The 16,204-nt window shown below is 42.3% G+C and overlaps 1 protein-coding gene across 1 annotated transcript in view; it reads left to right on the plus strand.

Annotated features, from left to right (window-relative positions):
* Window positions 1–16,204, plus strand: part of antxr2a (ANTXR cell adhesion molecule 2a) — a 281,083-nt gene that overhangs the window by 34,965 nt on the left and 229,914 nt on the right. The window contains exons 5-7 of the mRNA XM_038791794.1: window positions 2,511–2,618; window positions 2,706–2,774; window positions 5,883–5,963. Of these exons, the coding sequence (XP_038647722.1) occupies window positions 2,511–2,618; window positions 2,706–2,774; window positions 5,883–5,963 (258 nt within the window). The remainder of the gene's footprint in view (window positions 1–2,510; window positions 2,619–2,705; window positions 2,775–5,882; window positions 5,964–16,204) is intronic.

A 16,204-nucleotide genomic window follows, 5' to 3' on the forward strand; every position in this document is an offset into this window, starting at 1 on the left:
TGCAAACTCCGCACAGGCACAGCTACCCACTGTGCTACCGTATTGTACCCCTGCCCATCAAATTACTTAGAAATTGATGGGTGTGCATTTGTGTGAATTTCACCTAAGTGACATACAAATTTATTCTAACACAATTCAATTTATTCATCTTATTACCTAATATTGAGAGTTACTAACTGTCATTAGTTAATGTGCAATGTTGTTCGTAGGGGAAGGAAAACCAATTAATTTGCTCAAAATACGTCTGCGACAACATTTTTATGTCTGCTAGCATCCTGTGTGCCACACATGCAAAAACAGAAGTATAATTTATAATGATGAACATATAGAAAACAAAGGAGCTTGAAAAAATAATTTAGTTGACTCAGAATTGCCCACAATTTCTCCTTTCAAATAAGAAAACCTCCCAAGGCATTTCATAGAAGCATTATAAAATAAAATTTGGCACCAAGCCACAAAGAAGTATTAGGTAGACGTAGATTTCAAGGAATACCGTAAAGGGGGAGAGTGAGTTAGAGAGTTGGAGAGGTGTAGGGAAGGCATTCCAAAACTTGGGACCAAAGCAACTAAAGACACAGTCACCAGTGGTGGAGCTACAAAAATCAGGGGTGTGTAAAAGGCCAGAATTAGAGAAATGCTGATATCTCAGGGTTGTCGGGCTGGGTTATTTCAGAGATGGGAAGGGGCGAGGTCATGGAACGATTTGAACAAAATAGCCTTTGGGAATACACCAATTCAGATTTGTCTTTTTAAACCATAATATCTGCTAGGGATTTGCTGTTCAAGTTTGGCTCTGAGGCAGCTGTTCATGTTCTGGCTATTATAGATGATGCCTGCTAAAAGCATTTCTTTCCTGGTTGCTGCTGTCCTCTGCACATGTATTTTTCTTGACCATTGCTGATACCATAGCGGATCAGGAATCCTGTTGGTGGCCAGCGTGAAACTGATTTGCACTTCGCTAATGGGATGCAGATAAAGGTCCAACCGAAATCTCCCTTTAGATCCATCTTTCAGGTGGATTTTCCAGCTTCAGTGTCATGAGGAGGTACATCTTCCAGCCTCCCGAGTGTTCCTGGAGATCCATCTTCTTTCTCCAACGGCAGTTTTAAAAATATGGCACCCAGATATGCCATCCCTGGGCCGGACAAAATTCCAACCTGGCACCCTGGCAGTGCCCCTGCCAGCCAGGCAGTGCCACCTGGGCAGCTTGGTAGTGCCAGATTGGCACCTGGGTGGCACTGCCAGGGCACCAGGCTGGCAGTGCCTGGGTGCCACCAACAGTGCCAGGGCCCCACCCTGCTGGAGGCCAACCAACTGGGGCCTCCCATTGCCTGGGAGACGCACTCCAATTCTGGTGGAACGCGGTCGGTAGATTGCACCCAAGGGTTGTCGCTCATCCAAAAACTTGCCCAAATAGATTTTTTTGGACAAGTTTTTTTATCAAGTATCTTTATTGAGATTTTACATTTTACCAAACAAGGCAATAAACTACAAAAAATATACAGCACAGCAAGCAATACACATGAATACAGAGTGGGATAAGAGAATAGCAGTGTAATTGGCTCGATATAATCATCAGACATAACTTAATGCCTCTATAAGCAGGGAGAAACAGGATAAGGCCATGAAAACATGGTAAAATGATGTACACCTTCCCACTTGGCAATTGCTCACAATTACAACGAGCGCACCAATATTCATTTCCCTCAATAGCCAGCAGCGCCAGAGGCACCAGTGACACACCCCAACCTCCTCTCCCCGGATACCAGCCCCACCTGTACCCATGCAGGAACCAATCATGGATTCTTTATCACCCACCCTAAAAAAAAATGAAACATGAAAAGAAAATATGCAAAAACCCAGTTCTAAAGGGGAGCTATGTATTGTTATAACCTTCCTGAATCCTGTTGTCTGGGGACAATTAGTTATCCCATGACTCTTGGCTTCCCCAATGAGGAGAGCAGAGCAATCACTAGTAGTTGCAGCTGTATAAATGGAGCTGGCCAGTGTGGTACCGGCTCGAGAAGGAAGCTGTGTACATATTGTTGTAAATAATGTTACTTTCTGTTTGACTCTACAAACACGTGTTGGATTCTACGTGGCCCTCACGCAACATATGTATCACACAATGTAACTTAACCCCAGCCTCAGGCCCAGTACAGAACCAACATAATTTATACAAAGATGACCGGCAACAACATGTGCTATCAAAGCCTCCCAAGAAAAACAAAAAGGAAGGAAAACTAGAACTCCCAGGAATAGATCACAGGATAATGAGGAACCAGGACCCAAGCACGGGCCTTTAATCCTTGACGCACACTCACCAGCAGTGATGAGAAAGAAGAAATTGTTCTGTCAAATAAGAAAGTGCGTCGACCACCAGGGGAACTATAGAATATCAACTAAAGTGCAGGACACAGTTTTGTTTTGGACAAGTTTATATATTTACTTCTAATAAATACCCAGTAACTTGTTTAAGCATTAATGGATGTTTAATTGGTTTTTTGTAGGCCTCTGAGCAAATAATGAAGCAAAAGGATTTGAAGACTGCGAGTGCTATCATTGTTCTAACCGATGGCGAATTAGTAGAATTGGTGTTGCCCTATACAATTAGAGAGGCAAGTGCAACATTTCAAGTTTGCCATTGAATTATTCAGCATGTATTTTCTTTGGCTGAAACCAATTTATTTTGAATTTCATTACAGGCTGATGACGCAAGAAAACTAGGGGCAGTTATTTATTGTGTTGGAGTCAAAGACTTTAAGAAACAGCAGGTAGGCCTTTTAAACATAATACTGTTGGCTGGTATTCAGGCTGCATCTAGTAAGTGATCCAACAGGCTTTATGTTGAGTCAGGCCCCAGAAACCTCATCAAAGACATCATGAGGATGGAGTGGTTTAATTCACTCATCTCACTGTTTCAGGATGTCCATTAGGCCTCATTACAAGGTTTGACTGCATTTTAATTCTGAAACCAGAATAAGGTAGCTTTGTGCCATCACTTTTTGGGACCTGGAATGGCAGGCAAGGCTAGCATTTATTGGTGTTCCGTTAATGTCCTTCAGAAGCCGGTGGTGGAACTCTTTGTGAACTGCTGTGGTCCATATCGTGAAGGCAGTCCCGCACTGCTTTTAGGTTCGGTGTTCCAGGACTTTGATCCAGTGACAAAGAAGGAACATCAGTTGATATCCATGTCAGGATTATATGTGACACTAAGGGAAACATGGAGATGGTGGTGATCCCATGTGCCTGCTGCCCGAGCTTGTGGAGGTTGTCGGTCCAAGAGCTGCTCCAGAAGAAGCCTTGCTCTGTAGTTTGTAGACCTGGGATTTGGAATGCACTGTCTGATGAACACAGATTCAATAATCTGGAAAAGGGAATAAATACTTGAAGGAGGAAAAGTTTCAAGGACATGGAAAGTGGGACTAACTGGATTACTCTTCTAAATAGGTCTCTTCTTCTATTTATGATTCTATGATTTTATGTTTTGCGTTGGTTAGCTGTCCATCTCTTATTCAGTACCTTTATATTAAATTGCAATACGTCCAGTTATTGGATTAATTCTTAGATTGTTAAAAACTCTGTCTAATCTATTTTGTTTTCCATATTTTTGATTTATATTATGGCCAAACATAAAATATTTATACATCTGCATTTACCGCAGCCTAACTCACTCTTTGTTAGGATTTTCATGAGTTGGAAAGATTCCGTAGACCCTTAAAAAAGGTGGGTAGGTAGGTGGGTCCCGGATGCAGAAGTCCTGCACCTATTTCTGACAATCTAATTTATACTGGTCGGGGAAAAGGGGTCAGGTGTGATTCACAGGAGGGAAATCCAAACTCACCAGGATCATTTAAACTCAGTGCAGAGATCAGATGGACTATTTCTTGCCTGTATCAAAGATATTAACCAGCAGTAGGGGTGTCAGAAATTGATGGAACAGATAGAAACATGCATAAAGAGCAGATAAGGGCTGGAATCTCCAGTCACCCAGTCATGTGTTTCTTGGAGGTGCGCCGTTCACTAGCAGCAGGATTCTCTACTCCCGCCACTTGTCAATGGGATTTCCCACTGAAGCCACCCCACCCTGCCTGGAAACCCATGGCCAGGGAAGTGTTGTCAGCAGGAACAGAGAATCCCAATGCCCGGAAAATCTGGCCAAGGTCTCTACAACTGCCACGATGTGAAGGTTTTTAAATCATCTGCTCTTTAAATGTAAAAAAAAAAAGCTCCAACTGTCAGTGTCAGCTCACAGTTTATTTGACAGGCTAGTAAAGGATGAGCTGTCTTTGGGGGATCTAGACAGAAGTTTGTTTTTTTAAGAGATTAATCACTTGAGAATTAATAGCTTTAATAGGTTTCTTCACTAGCAAGTAGGATGAGTGACAATTGTATTGAGAAGTTATCTGTTAATTGTTTTCATCTCCACATGGCTCCTGAGCTCTGCTCATGGATGATACAGAGGTCATGGGTTGGGCAGAATGCCTAAGCTGGCATGTAGTTGGCATGGAGGGTGAGGGGGCGTGAAGGGATGTGATGCGTGAGGGCTAGAGTGCCTAACAGTTTCTGAAAAAACGGGGACAAAGTTCCAGAGACTGAAACTCGCCATCTAATCGGCCTGCCTCCGCAATTGCCCACCACTGTGGCCTCCCAAGCTCTGTTTCTGGAGTTGTCATACCTGGCTCTACCCACATGAGCTCCAGCTCCTCTCCCAGAGCGAAAAATCACACAATTCTGGATCCTTCTTACCAAGGTGGGTCCAGTGAGCCGATAAATTTCTAATTCAAAACATTTGGGTCTGTCTCCTTGTCCTGCCCTGCAGTGAAAATCACAGATTAAGCCATCGTTTGACAACCTTTGACTAATTGGGGATGTTACGTGGAGAAGAAGAAGAATGTGGTGTAAACAGAATATTATAATGAGGAGCTATGGGAAATCCTTGTCTCTTACTTGCAGTGCTAGATATAACTCACTCATAACCTTGCCAGTCATGAGTTATCAGGTTGTCTCCCTCGTGAGATTTAAAGGGGCAATTTTACATGTCCCCACATTGTGCACATCATGGCTTGAAAAAAGCTTCAATCAATAGAAACCTGTGAAAGGACATAAAATCTAATTAACTTTTGAAGAGTGAAGCAGCTAACTTTCCTGCAGATGAAAACCCATAGTGAAATCAACAATTGCACAATGACTATGGCTCTACCAAATCAATTTTCAGTGTGAAACTGATATTTTTGGAAGTGGGAAAAAATAATTGAAAGCTAGTGTCAATTGTATGGTGAAATGGAATGGTGAAAAAACTAGGTTAAAATAAGGGCATAATTAAATTGCAAACTAAAGAGTTGGTTCTGTGCTAAATTTAGCTTCCATATGCATTTTAATGGTCAACCATAGTATAGGTCTAATTCAGAAAATGAAAGCAGAGGATGCCAGGTGGCAAGGTTAGAATTGATGGGTAAATTATACTGACATTTGGCTTTCATCATAGTAATTGTGTGGTCTGGATCTGTACCGAATTTATGTGAGAATATGTCTTTGAAGTTTTTCACAAAACGTATTTCCCACTGTGCCTCATTCTCTTCAAAAGAGCATAATTGTACATTTTCTCAGTGGAAATGTTCTAGACTCCAATTATGATGAGATTAATCATTAGATCACTAATTGGATTTCTTGTATAGATTCCATTTAACAAGCGGAAGTTCTATGAAACCGAAGTGTTGTAAAATCTGGCTCATTGATTGTATTGATATAAAAATTGTGCCTTTTATGCCAACTGGGTGAATGATGAATTTCATTGTTAAATAAGATGCACTCCTGTGCCTGAAGGCTAGAAATCCTGCATTAAACTGCTTTTTAAAATTAAATACTTTTGCTTTGAAAAGCTGGAAAAAGTTGCAGATTCCCCGAGTCACGTCTTCCCGGTTAATGGAGGATTTCAAGCTCTGAAAGGGATAATTGATTTGGTGAGTATCATTTGGTATCTCATTCCTAGTGTCGTGGCTTAATGAAGTGCATCAAATGCTCTTGATCAGGTCTAAAAAAAAATACACATAGCAAATTACTTTACAACTAAGGAATGCAGTTTATTATTGTTTATTTTGCTTGCCTCTCAGAGTCAAAGCATATTTGGAACAAGGTTTGTTACGTGTTGGCTATTGATAAGGTATTGCAATATGACCAATATTTATGTATTGATACAAAAATTGATCATGTATACCTATACAATTGTTATTTTATGGCTGCAGAATTTAACAGAATTACCTTAAAAGCTACGTGGTTTACTAAAAGCTTTATGGAAAAACTCAAACTCTACAAGTACAAGCTGGGGATATTACAAAGAAGGTTATGAAAGGAAACATCTGATAAGATTGATTTGGTGAATAAATTACTCTAGCCTTGCCTGTACCTACCTTTCCCATCATCCCCGCTGTGCTACCATCTTCTTGATTGCACTGTTGGAACGTTGGGGTGCCAGCAAGGAATTTCCTCAGAGCTGTTGCTACTGCACCGTCATTGCTTTGCTGGAAGTACAGTCAAAACGTTTTTTTGACTTGCGCTACTCACATCATCTAGCCATCTCATTATCCTTGTCATTGTGGAAAAGAATTTACCACCTTCAAAGAAAATACATAAATGGCACTGATTCTGTGGTCGGTGCCTTGTTGTGAAAGTGAGACCAAGAGACAGGTATGGATTTTACAACATTAGTTAATGGTGCTTGAGGTTGAGGTTAGGTAAGCAAGGAGTTTTGTTACATTAAATGGTTTGAAGCTGTGTAAAGCGGAGAGAATTTAAGATGGAATCATTAAATATCGAGTGAAAGATGCTTCACGGAATTTCACCTCAGCAGTGGTGTGAAAAGGGTGGAATGTTAGCATGGTAAACCTTTTAAAGTGTAGTCACATATAATTTAGAACACTCAGCAGCAAATGTGCAAGCAGCAAGGGCTGAGAAAATACCACGTGATTAAGACTAGTTCATTTATTTTAGTGATGTTTGGTTGAGGGATAAATATTGACCTGGGCAAAAGGAAAAATTCCCCTGCTTTTCTTTGGAAGTAGTGCCACAGGATATTTTACATCTAGCTGAGGGGACGGATAGGACATCAATTTAATGCCTCATCTGTCGATGAATTTGAGAATAAAAGATATCTGAGGAGACTTCAGAGACTCTGGTATTGCTGTCCTGAGAGAAGGCAAAATTCACAAAGGCTTCTTCCTTCTACTGCCTCCAGCACTAAGGGAGAGAAAATACTAAGAAATACAATGGTGGTGGAAAATGGACACTCGTGGATCTGTGCATATGGTTAGGCTTTCGTTTTTTATCAACAAGATTGAGATCATGGAATTGATCTTTTTGGTTTGACATCCGTTGACCTAAAGTCACAAGAAAAATTGGCCCAGATATTTGCCACGGTGGGGAGCCTCTCTTCCTGCCAAAAATGTGCCTGAAAATCATGAGTCGCATCCCTCCCCTTTTCATGGAGGTGGTCCTTGTTTTGCGCGTTTGGGGTACACTGAGCAGCTGATCATTTAAATCACCACTGAAGGTGGAATTTTGTATCTTAGCAGTGTGAAATCTGAAGTATGCAGAGTAGACCTGGTAAGAGCATGTCTGAACTTTGTGCATTTCTATGGCTAGCCAAGGTACATCATTGAATATAGTCCTCAGACATCTTTGGAAGGGGTCATGTGCCCTTTGGGGGAGGGCAGGTGCTCTTTGGAATTGTTACAAGTAGGCATATGTTACAAGTTCATATAACTGTCAAGTTCATTGGAACTTTTATTTAATCCTTTCATGGGAGGTAAGTGTTTCTGGCTAGTCCATCCCTATTGCCCTTGAGAAGGTGGTGGTGAGCCACCTTCTTGAGCTGCTGCAGTCCATGTAGTGAGGGTACACCCATTGTGCTGTTCGGAAGGGAGTCCCAGGATTTTGACCCAGTGACAGTGTTGTTATATTTCCAGGATGGTGTTTGGCTTGGAGGTGAAACTCCAGGTGCTGGTGTTCCCATGCATCTGCTGCGCTTGTCTTTCTAGGTGGTAGAGACAATGAGTTTAGAAGGTGCTGCCTAAAGGAACCTTGGTGAGTTCTTGCAGTGCATCTTGTTCTGGTACGCACTGCTGCTGCTGCTATGTGTTGGTGGTGCCAATCAAGCGGGCTGCTTTGTCCTGGATGATGTTGAGCTTCTTGAGTTTTACTGGAGCTGCACTCATCCAAGCAAGTGGGGACTATTCCATCACACTCCTGACTTGTGCCTTTTAGATGGTGAACAGGATGTAGGGAGTCAGGAGGTGAGTTACTCGCTGCAGGATTCCTAGTCTCTGAAAAATGAAAATCGCTTATTGTCACATGTAGGCTTCAGTGAAGTTACTGTGAAAAACCCCTAGTCGCCATATTCCGACGCCTGTTCGGGGAGGCTGGTAAGGGAATTGAACCGTGCTTCTGGCCTGCTTTAAAAGCCAGCTATTTAGCCCAGTGTGCTAAACCAGCTCCTCTGATCTGCTCTTGTAGTTGCAGTATTTATATGACTGATCCAGTTCACATTCTGGTCTGTGTTAACCCATTATCTCCCCCAGGATGTTGATAGTAGGGTACTCAGTGAATGCCATTGAATATCAAAGGGAGATGGTTAGATTTTCTCTTGTTGGAGATTATAATTTCCTGGCACTTCTTTGCCACAAATGTTATTTACCACATACCATCTCAAGCCTGAATGTTGTTCTGAATGTTCTGTATGTGGGCATGGATTGCTTATCATCTGTCAAAACTGTCAAAAGTAGCTGTCATGTGGACCTTTCAATGGGAGCTGTCAAGCTCTCCCAAAATTTAAAAGTCCTGCCCTTTAAATGTTGAATATATATATAAAGAAAAGACTGTCTGGTGCATTAAACAAAAATCATTGACTGCTATTTGGCTCTGTTTGTTGACATAAGCCTGAGGGTTTATATTACTGGACTGGTGCTGCATAACTGATTTCACAACCATCTATTATCATAATAGAATGTCTGTCATTTCATAATTTGATTAACAGTTACATGAAGGCCTTCCTTCTCAACTTAGCTGAGGTGTGGTGATCCTCAAGTTAAATCGCCACAAATCAGCTTCCCCTCAAAGGGGAAAGCAGCAGATGGTCATCTGGGATTATGGCAACTTTACCTTCACCTTACAAATGGTTGAAGTGAGGCTTTGAATTTCAGTGCTTATTGCTATAAGGGATTGTGCATTTGAATGAAATGTTTATTGTTGCAAGGCTTTATGTAGTTGAAGGAATATAAATATAATAAATGGGTTTTTATGAATTAGTGTTTTTTCAAATATAGTAAAATTCGCAATAGGCTCTTTATTGAGTAGAAGCTTCATCTTATTTATGGATAGATTCTAAGGTCTGCCCATGGTGGATACTGGGTAAGTTGGCATGACTGACATCAGGGCAAAGGGTAGGGGCATGGGCTGTCTCTGAGTTGGAATTGGTGCTATAAAGGGTGGGTACAGGGGAATAGGTTACCCTGGAAGGTAAGAGAGAACACGGGATGGACAAGGGCATGGGTTGGCAGGAATGGTATGAGAGGATGTGGGCATGCAGTGGCTCCGTACTTGGCACCTTCCTCATTATTTCCGAGTTGTCTGCCCTGACTCCTGATATAGCCTGCCTCACCAGACTGAAAATCTAGAATCCGGGCAGTGAGTTTTAAAAGTTGGATTTGCAGACCTGGGAATTTTCCCAACTCTGCGCACCCAATCGGAGGACACAAATCCAGGTCATGGTGTTTACATTTGATTGAAGTAAATTGGGGGCAAGTTCTCTTCTAAAGAACTCTGAATTCTCCCCTCTGTAGATAATGTACTTATTTTTGAAACTGTCAAATCTATATTATTTTTAGGATGCAGTGGACCATATGATTTCAGGTGGATGGGAAGTTACGTAATTATTCTGTTGATCAATCTGATTTATAAGTGTGGAGTTTGGGTTCTCCCCGTGTCTGCGTGGGTTTCCTCCGGGTACTCCGGTTTCCTCCCACAGTCTAAAGATGTGCAGGTTAGGTGGATTGGCCATGCTACATTGCTCCTAGGTGGGGTGCTCGACCGGTATAGGGTGGGGGATTGGGCCTAGGTGGGGTGCTCTATCAGAGGGTTGGTGCTGACTCGATGGGTCAAATGGCCTCATTCTGTGCTGTAGGGATTCTGTCTGTCTGTTAATCTTCTGTGCCATTGTAGACAGTCAGCAAAGGTCAAATGGAATATTCAGTTTGAGCAGGAAGAGAAGATAAGAGAATGATTGAAAGAGATGAAGGAGGGAGGGAGAGTGTGAGAGATGTGGGGCACAGCAAGGAGCAGAGAGGGAAGTGAGGAAGGGGAGAATGGGAGTGGACAGATGGAGGTCAAAAGGTCATGGCTTGAGACCAGCAGGGAATGGGATTTTCAATTCATCCCCCGCAAAACTGTATCTCGATTATGATGGGGATTAACATAGAACATAGAACGTACAGCACAGAACAGGCCCTTCGGCCCTAGATGTTGTGCCAAGCATTGTCCGAAACCAAGATCAAGCTATCCCACTCCCTATCAGAGGCCCGCTCCATGTGCCTATCCAATAACCGCAAAGACCGGATTGGCTTGTGCTTGTTGAGGATTGAAGGTAGTGATTTGGGATTGGTCTTTGGATTTCAGGTTCATGTTCATTGAGGTGGTTGCAATTAAGGTCAGTGGTTGGGTGGAGTGAAATGTGGTCAGGTCAGGAAATTGGTTGCTAACCGTACTCAATGAGGGATGTTGTTTTTGGTCATTGAGACGGTGTATGACACTTGTCTTATTTAACATACGCATTTGTGTCTCTTTATTAATGATGTTGCCCCGTCGCTAACCCTAACCTGGAGTTTCTACTCCCAGTTCTGACCTTAATTCTCCATCAGCCACTGGATGTGCCACAAATGAAAAGCGAAGAATTCACTAAATCATTGCACGCATGCAGGCAAATGCATGGTAACAGACTTGGAGATAGAAAGAAGTGTAAGAATGTAAAGCCTAAGAACCACAAGTGAACCAAAGTTGAAAACAACACAATGAGAACCTCACAGAGCAGTTTGACCACAAACTCATAGAATACACAAATACAATAAAACAAGGCGAGCAACGAGGAAGAGCGAGATCAAACTCATTTTGTACATAACTGCATCTAACTTTACATTTAACATTTCCCTGTGGCATTCATTAATGATATGTGATTTTAAGATTACTCTTGTGAGTTGGTTAAACAGTCTCGTTTAAGGGAACAGATTTGGAAACATGTAAAGTTTAGTTTGCTTTAGCTTTCAGTGTGAAATGCGGCAGACAGGAGTGTAATGAAGGGTATCCGGGAACGTTTTTTAAAATGGTTGGGCCCAGGTTTTGCCAAGATGCAATTGGAGTTTTCTGACTCTGGCCATTTTGTTTTATTGTTTAATGTTTGCAGGCAAGGGATGGATGAATATCAAATACAAAGTGGTAATTTTTAACCTCCAAAATAGGATGTGTTTGGGCTGAGTGGAATGTTACAATTAAAAAAAAATAAAAAGATTTCGAGCTGGTATCAGACCCAGGTGAAATTCTGCTTTTAGCAGAGGCGGGATGGTGAGGAAGGGCATGTGTCTATCAGCTCACAGCAGATACGTTAGTCAGTGATAACTTGTAGGAAGATTGTGTGTCTTTCGTTTGTCATACTATCCATTTTAACTAATGTCAGCCAAATTTCCCTGGAATTAGAAAAACTGACAGGTGGGGTTACCTTTTCCGCACTGTTTGCGAGTGAGAAGGAGCAGGAATGCTTTTTTATCCAACCCAACAAGTTACCCCGGAAATCACCCCCAACTTCTTTTACAACCATATTACTATTTCTTCATTTCTATTTCTGTAATTTTAAAAAATCTTGTCATTTTTCAAGGCCCGCCTTCTTGTGCATACTTAACAAACATATGCTGTTTCTTGAGTGTGACTTGGTCCATATCCTGTCTAACCCAGTCCCTCTCCCACCTTCATGATTACAGCAATTTCCTTCCCCATTCCCACCGCCCCACCCCCACCCCCACCCCCACCCCCACCCACAACTCCAATGATCGTGCTCGCCAACCTTGTGACCACCACCTCACATCCCAGACCCAGACCAGACAAAGATCCCTTTGATCTTTTCCAACTCCCTGGCCTCCCCACCACCTCCGACTACTCGACATACCTGGCCTGCTCCACTGCTATGTCCTTCTGCAACAGGCTTTCCCAAGAGACAGGCTGCCAGCTTATCAATGTGGCTGGCTGTCACGTTGAAACTGGGGGAAGAAAGTACAGCACAAACTTGTACTTTTGGCTTTACCAGCCATATCTCTATCCCCTGCTCCGTCACACTCAGTAAATAGACCCAGAGGTTGCTCTTGCGGAGGGAGCCCTCATGGGTGAGGTGAATGCAATATGTAATTAGGCAGTGGCTCAACATGCCCCATTCAGCAAGTTATCATGTAAACGACATTATATATTGGCCCAAAGAATAGGATGGGATAGGTAGCAACAAACTGTGATCTATCAAACGAGTTTTGCTCTTTGAGAATAGTGCCGCCTCATTGAGCAGAATGGCCTCAATCTGTGCTGTACAGGTGGTTCTGACAGGTTATTGATTAAGTTTTTTTTTGTCTAAACATTATTGCTCTTCCTACATTTTTTGCTTCTGCAATAGTTTCTCTGTTATTTGTTACTGGTTTATTTTGCCATTTCCGACTCTTTTTGCACAGATAGAGGATATCTATTGCTGTGCCTTTATTGCCACTGGGTCCATATTCTGCAATTCCCTCCATCACACCACTGTGGGATTACCATTGCTACAAGGATTGCAACAGTTCAAGGAGAAGGTCCACCGTTACCTTCTTAGGGAACAATCCCAATATTATCCATATTCTTGGAAGAAATAAAGAAAGAAGGCTAATCACAACATTGTCATTGCCATCTCATGCAGCTCTTACAACACTGCTAAATGAGTCAGCAGCCTTTAGGAGCAGTGAATCACCACCACCAACATATTGTGCACATCTGTGGCTTGTTTCTTGGTAATTGCAATGCTGCCTACATAACAGTGTCAAGCCACCATTCCTCCACTCTTTAATCCAGCTGAACAATTCAGTAACTTGCTGCTTGGAGACCAGGATGGTCTTCTTTACATCTAGCATATGTTATCTCCACAAGAATCCATCCTTGACTACTAAATAGAGTCAGAACTGTTGCCACTGGAGCAGTGGTTCTGAAGCTTGATGGTCAAAGGACCCTTGTTAAAATATGGCAAATTACTTTATTTATTGAGTGAGTTGAAGTCACCAGTTAAGAAGTCTGAACATCAGCATGACTTAAGCAGCATCTTCTAAGATGGTTGAATAACATTGCTGCACTCCACAAATTACAAGACCATCAGCAAGATTCCAGGCTGTCTAGAAGTAGTTCCCACTTGAGAAAATCAACTTAAACGAGTGCAAATGACCAATCTACTGAATCAAACATCCAGAATTGATCTATGCATTCATCTGGGTGTAGACCAAGCCTTAATCACTTTGGACGATGAACACCAACTGAGCAGGGAACTTCACTGGCCATAATCTAATCATTTTGATACAGTGGACCTGGAATTAGCTTGCTATGACCATGTTTGGAAACTGGACAGTTTGTGAGAGGAAATCATGTGATCAGCAAGCGAACCCACTTAGTGTTCCAGGAACCTGCTTAAAGGCCCTGAGTTTGTCCGCTCTCTCTCTCCAGCCACTTTGCAAGTGTGTGCCCTGCCTGTTCTTTGCTTAGCCACAAGCTGCAGGCAGCATTTTAAATATCAGTCCAGCAGCTACTAACTCCAGAATAATGGACAGAAATCATTAGTCAGCATCTCTAAGTTGTCTCACGCCGAATCCGGAAAGGCTATCAGTCTGAAACAGTCCAAGTCATCAGTCTACAGGATCCGGAGACTCTTGACTTGTTTTATCCTCTTTGACAAATTAACCTACCTTTCCATTTTATAACCTCCATGCCTGTGCCATCTCTTCAATTTAAATGGGTGTTAAGCGGAATATATACTATTTCCTTTATTTTAAACTTACAGAAAAACCTGTCTGTGTGTGTCTTGTACAGTCACAGCCCTTCAATAGTGAAATACTTAATTGGCAAGTGTACTCATTAAAAAAAAAAAATCACATGTTGGGGTCACCCAGGGGATGGAAAGAGAGAAACCATTTGTTTACTTCTCACCTGATGGTAACTGACCCTGTTCCAGATGAAATTATTAGTAATCATGGATCCCCTATCCAAGTTATAATATATAACATCCTTAATATTAGATTGCTGCTTGTTATGAGTGCTTGAATAATACTTTTGGATACATATTTACTAAGGTATTTACTTCCAAATCATTTAATTACTTGCACCACTCTAGCTCACTGTGCACTGCACACATTATGGCCATACTCCACTCCTTGCTCGTACCAAACACACCTCTCACTAACATGTCATCCATTCATGGGCTAACCATGCTTGGAAGCACTCGCAGCCACATGAAAAGTCTGTTATAGACTCTGTTTGAGACAACCCGCACTGGAGCCATATAGTATGCAATTGGACTGTTGAAGCAATGCGCAGACATTATATATTCATAGAAGTACACAACATCAAATGGCCAGTTGCCTCTAGGTAGGCATTGGGGTACCTCATGCAGTTTTAATTTTGAGGCTGGAACCCAAATCTGACCTCATAAGTATAGCAGAAAGCTGAATTTGCTCTCCACGTGTCTGTTCATAAATCCCTGCTTCTGCTTTCTCATGCTCTGAGAATCACCATCGTCAGACCCTGTTTCTTCATCATCTATCCTGCCTTCAATGTCTGTTTCTGAGCTGGTCTATGGTCGTGAATATCCCTTTCATGGTCTGAAGGGCCCAGGTCTTCAGATGGACCTGGAAAAGTTTAGAGGGGAAAGAGTCAGATTGGTACCGAAAGTTAGGAGGCAGCAGCTGATTAGAAGCAATATACAGTATCAGATTCCCATGCTGCATCTGTGTGTGATTGAGAAAGAGGAAAAAATAAGGCAGGGACCCTATTGAGTGTGGCACCCAGTGTCACCATTGCCACTGCTCCTTAATCTTCCCACTCCATGACTATTTCCTCCACTTGGATGAGCCTGTTGAGTTGTGAGACCTCTTCTGCAAAAATGCGGGTATGGGGAGGCACAGTGGTGAGCACTGCTACCTCACAGCACCAGGGACCTGGGTTCAATTCCGGCCTGGGTGACTCTGTGGGTGGAGTTTGCACATTCTCCCAGTGACCGCGTGGGTTTCCTCTGGGTGCTCTGGTTTTCTCCCACAGTCCACAGATGTGCTGGATTTGCCATGATAAAATTGCTGCTTAGTGTCTAGGAATGTACAATTTAGGTGGGGTTACGGGGATAGAGCGGGGCAGTGGGCTTAGGTAGGGTGCTCCTTCAGATGGCTAGTGCAGACTCAATGGGCCGAATGGTCTCCGTCGACACTAGCGACTCAATGATTCTATGAGTTTGTTTGTCTGCCTTTGTTGAACTCTGTGAGACAGTTTCAGATAATGTGTATGCTGGAGAAGGATCAAGACGTGAGTAGGATGTGGGCAGTGACATGTAATTAGCCCCAGAATGAAACATGACCATAGTAAGCAGTGGTGTAAAATTCTTTGTGGTTGTCACCAGGTAAAAGCAATGTGCTGTTTGCGCTTGTTGTGAAGAGAGCATTCGTAGGTGAGAGTGGGGTCATATAATGATGGGGTGCACATTTGTGATTAGTGAAGACGCAGGTGATGTGGAGGAGGGAAGTGAAATAGTGCTAAGCAGATATCACATTATCTGAAAGAGTATATTTTTATATCAGTGATTATTGTCAATAATTTTGAAGCCCGGAACCCAAGCATTTCTGTTCCTATTCGTGAGGACCGTTTCAATACATTCCACTTGGATTTTATACATATTTTGTATCCTTATTAAATGTTGCATCATTCCCGTACCAGCCTCCCCGGATAGGCGCCGGAATGTGGCGACTAGGGGCTTTTCACAGTAACTTCATTGAAGCCTACTCGTGACAATAAACGATTTTCATTCATTCATTCATAATGCTTTAGAAATGCCAAATATAAGAAGCAATTATGAATGTGCTCGTTATGTTTCTGAAGCTAACGACTATCATTCTAATTGACA

This window comes from Scyliorhinus canicula, chromosome 3, assembly GCF_902713615.1.
Source record: "Scyliorhinus canicula chromosome 3, sScyCan1.1, whole genome shotgun sequence".
NCBI classification, from domain to species: domain Eukaryota; kingdom Metazoa; phylum Chordata; class Chondrichthyes; order Carcharhiniformes; family Scyliorhinidae; genus Scyliorhinus; species Scyliorhinus canicula.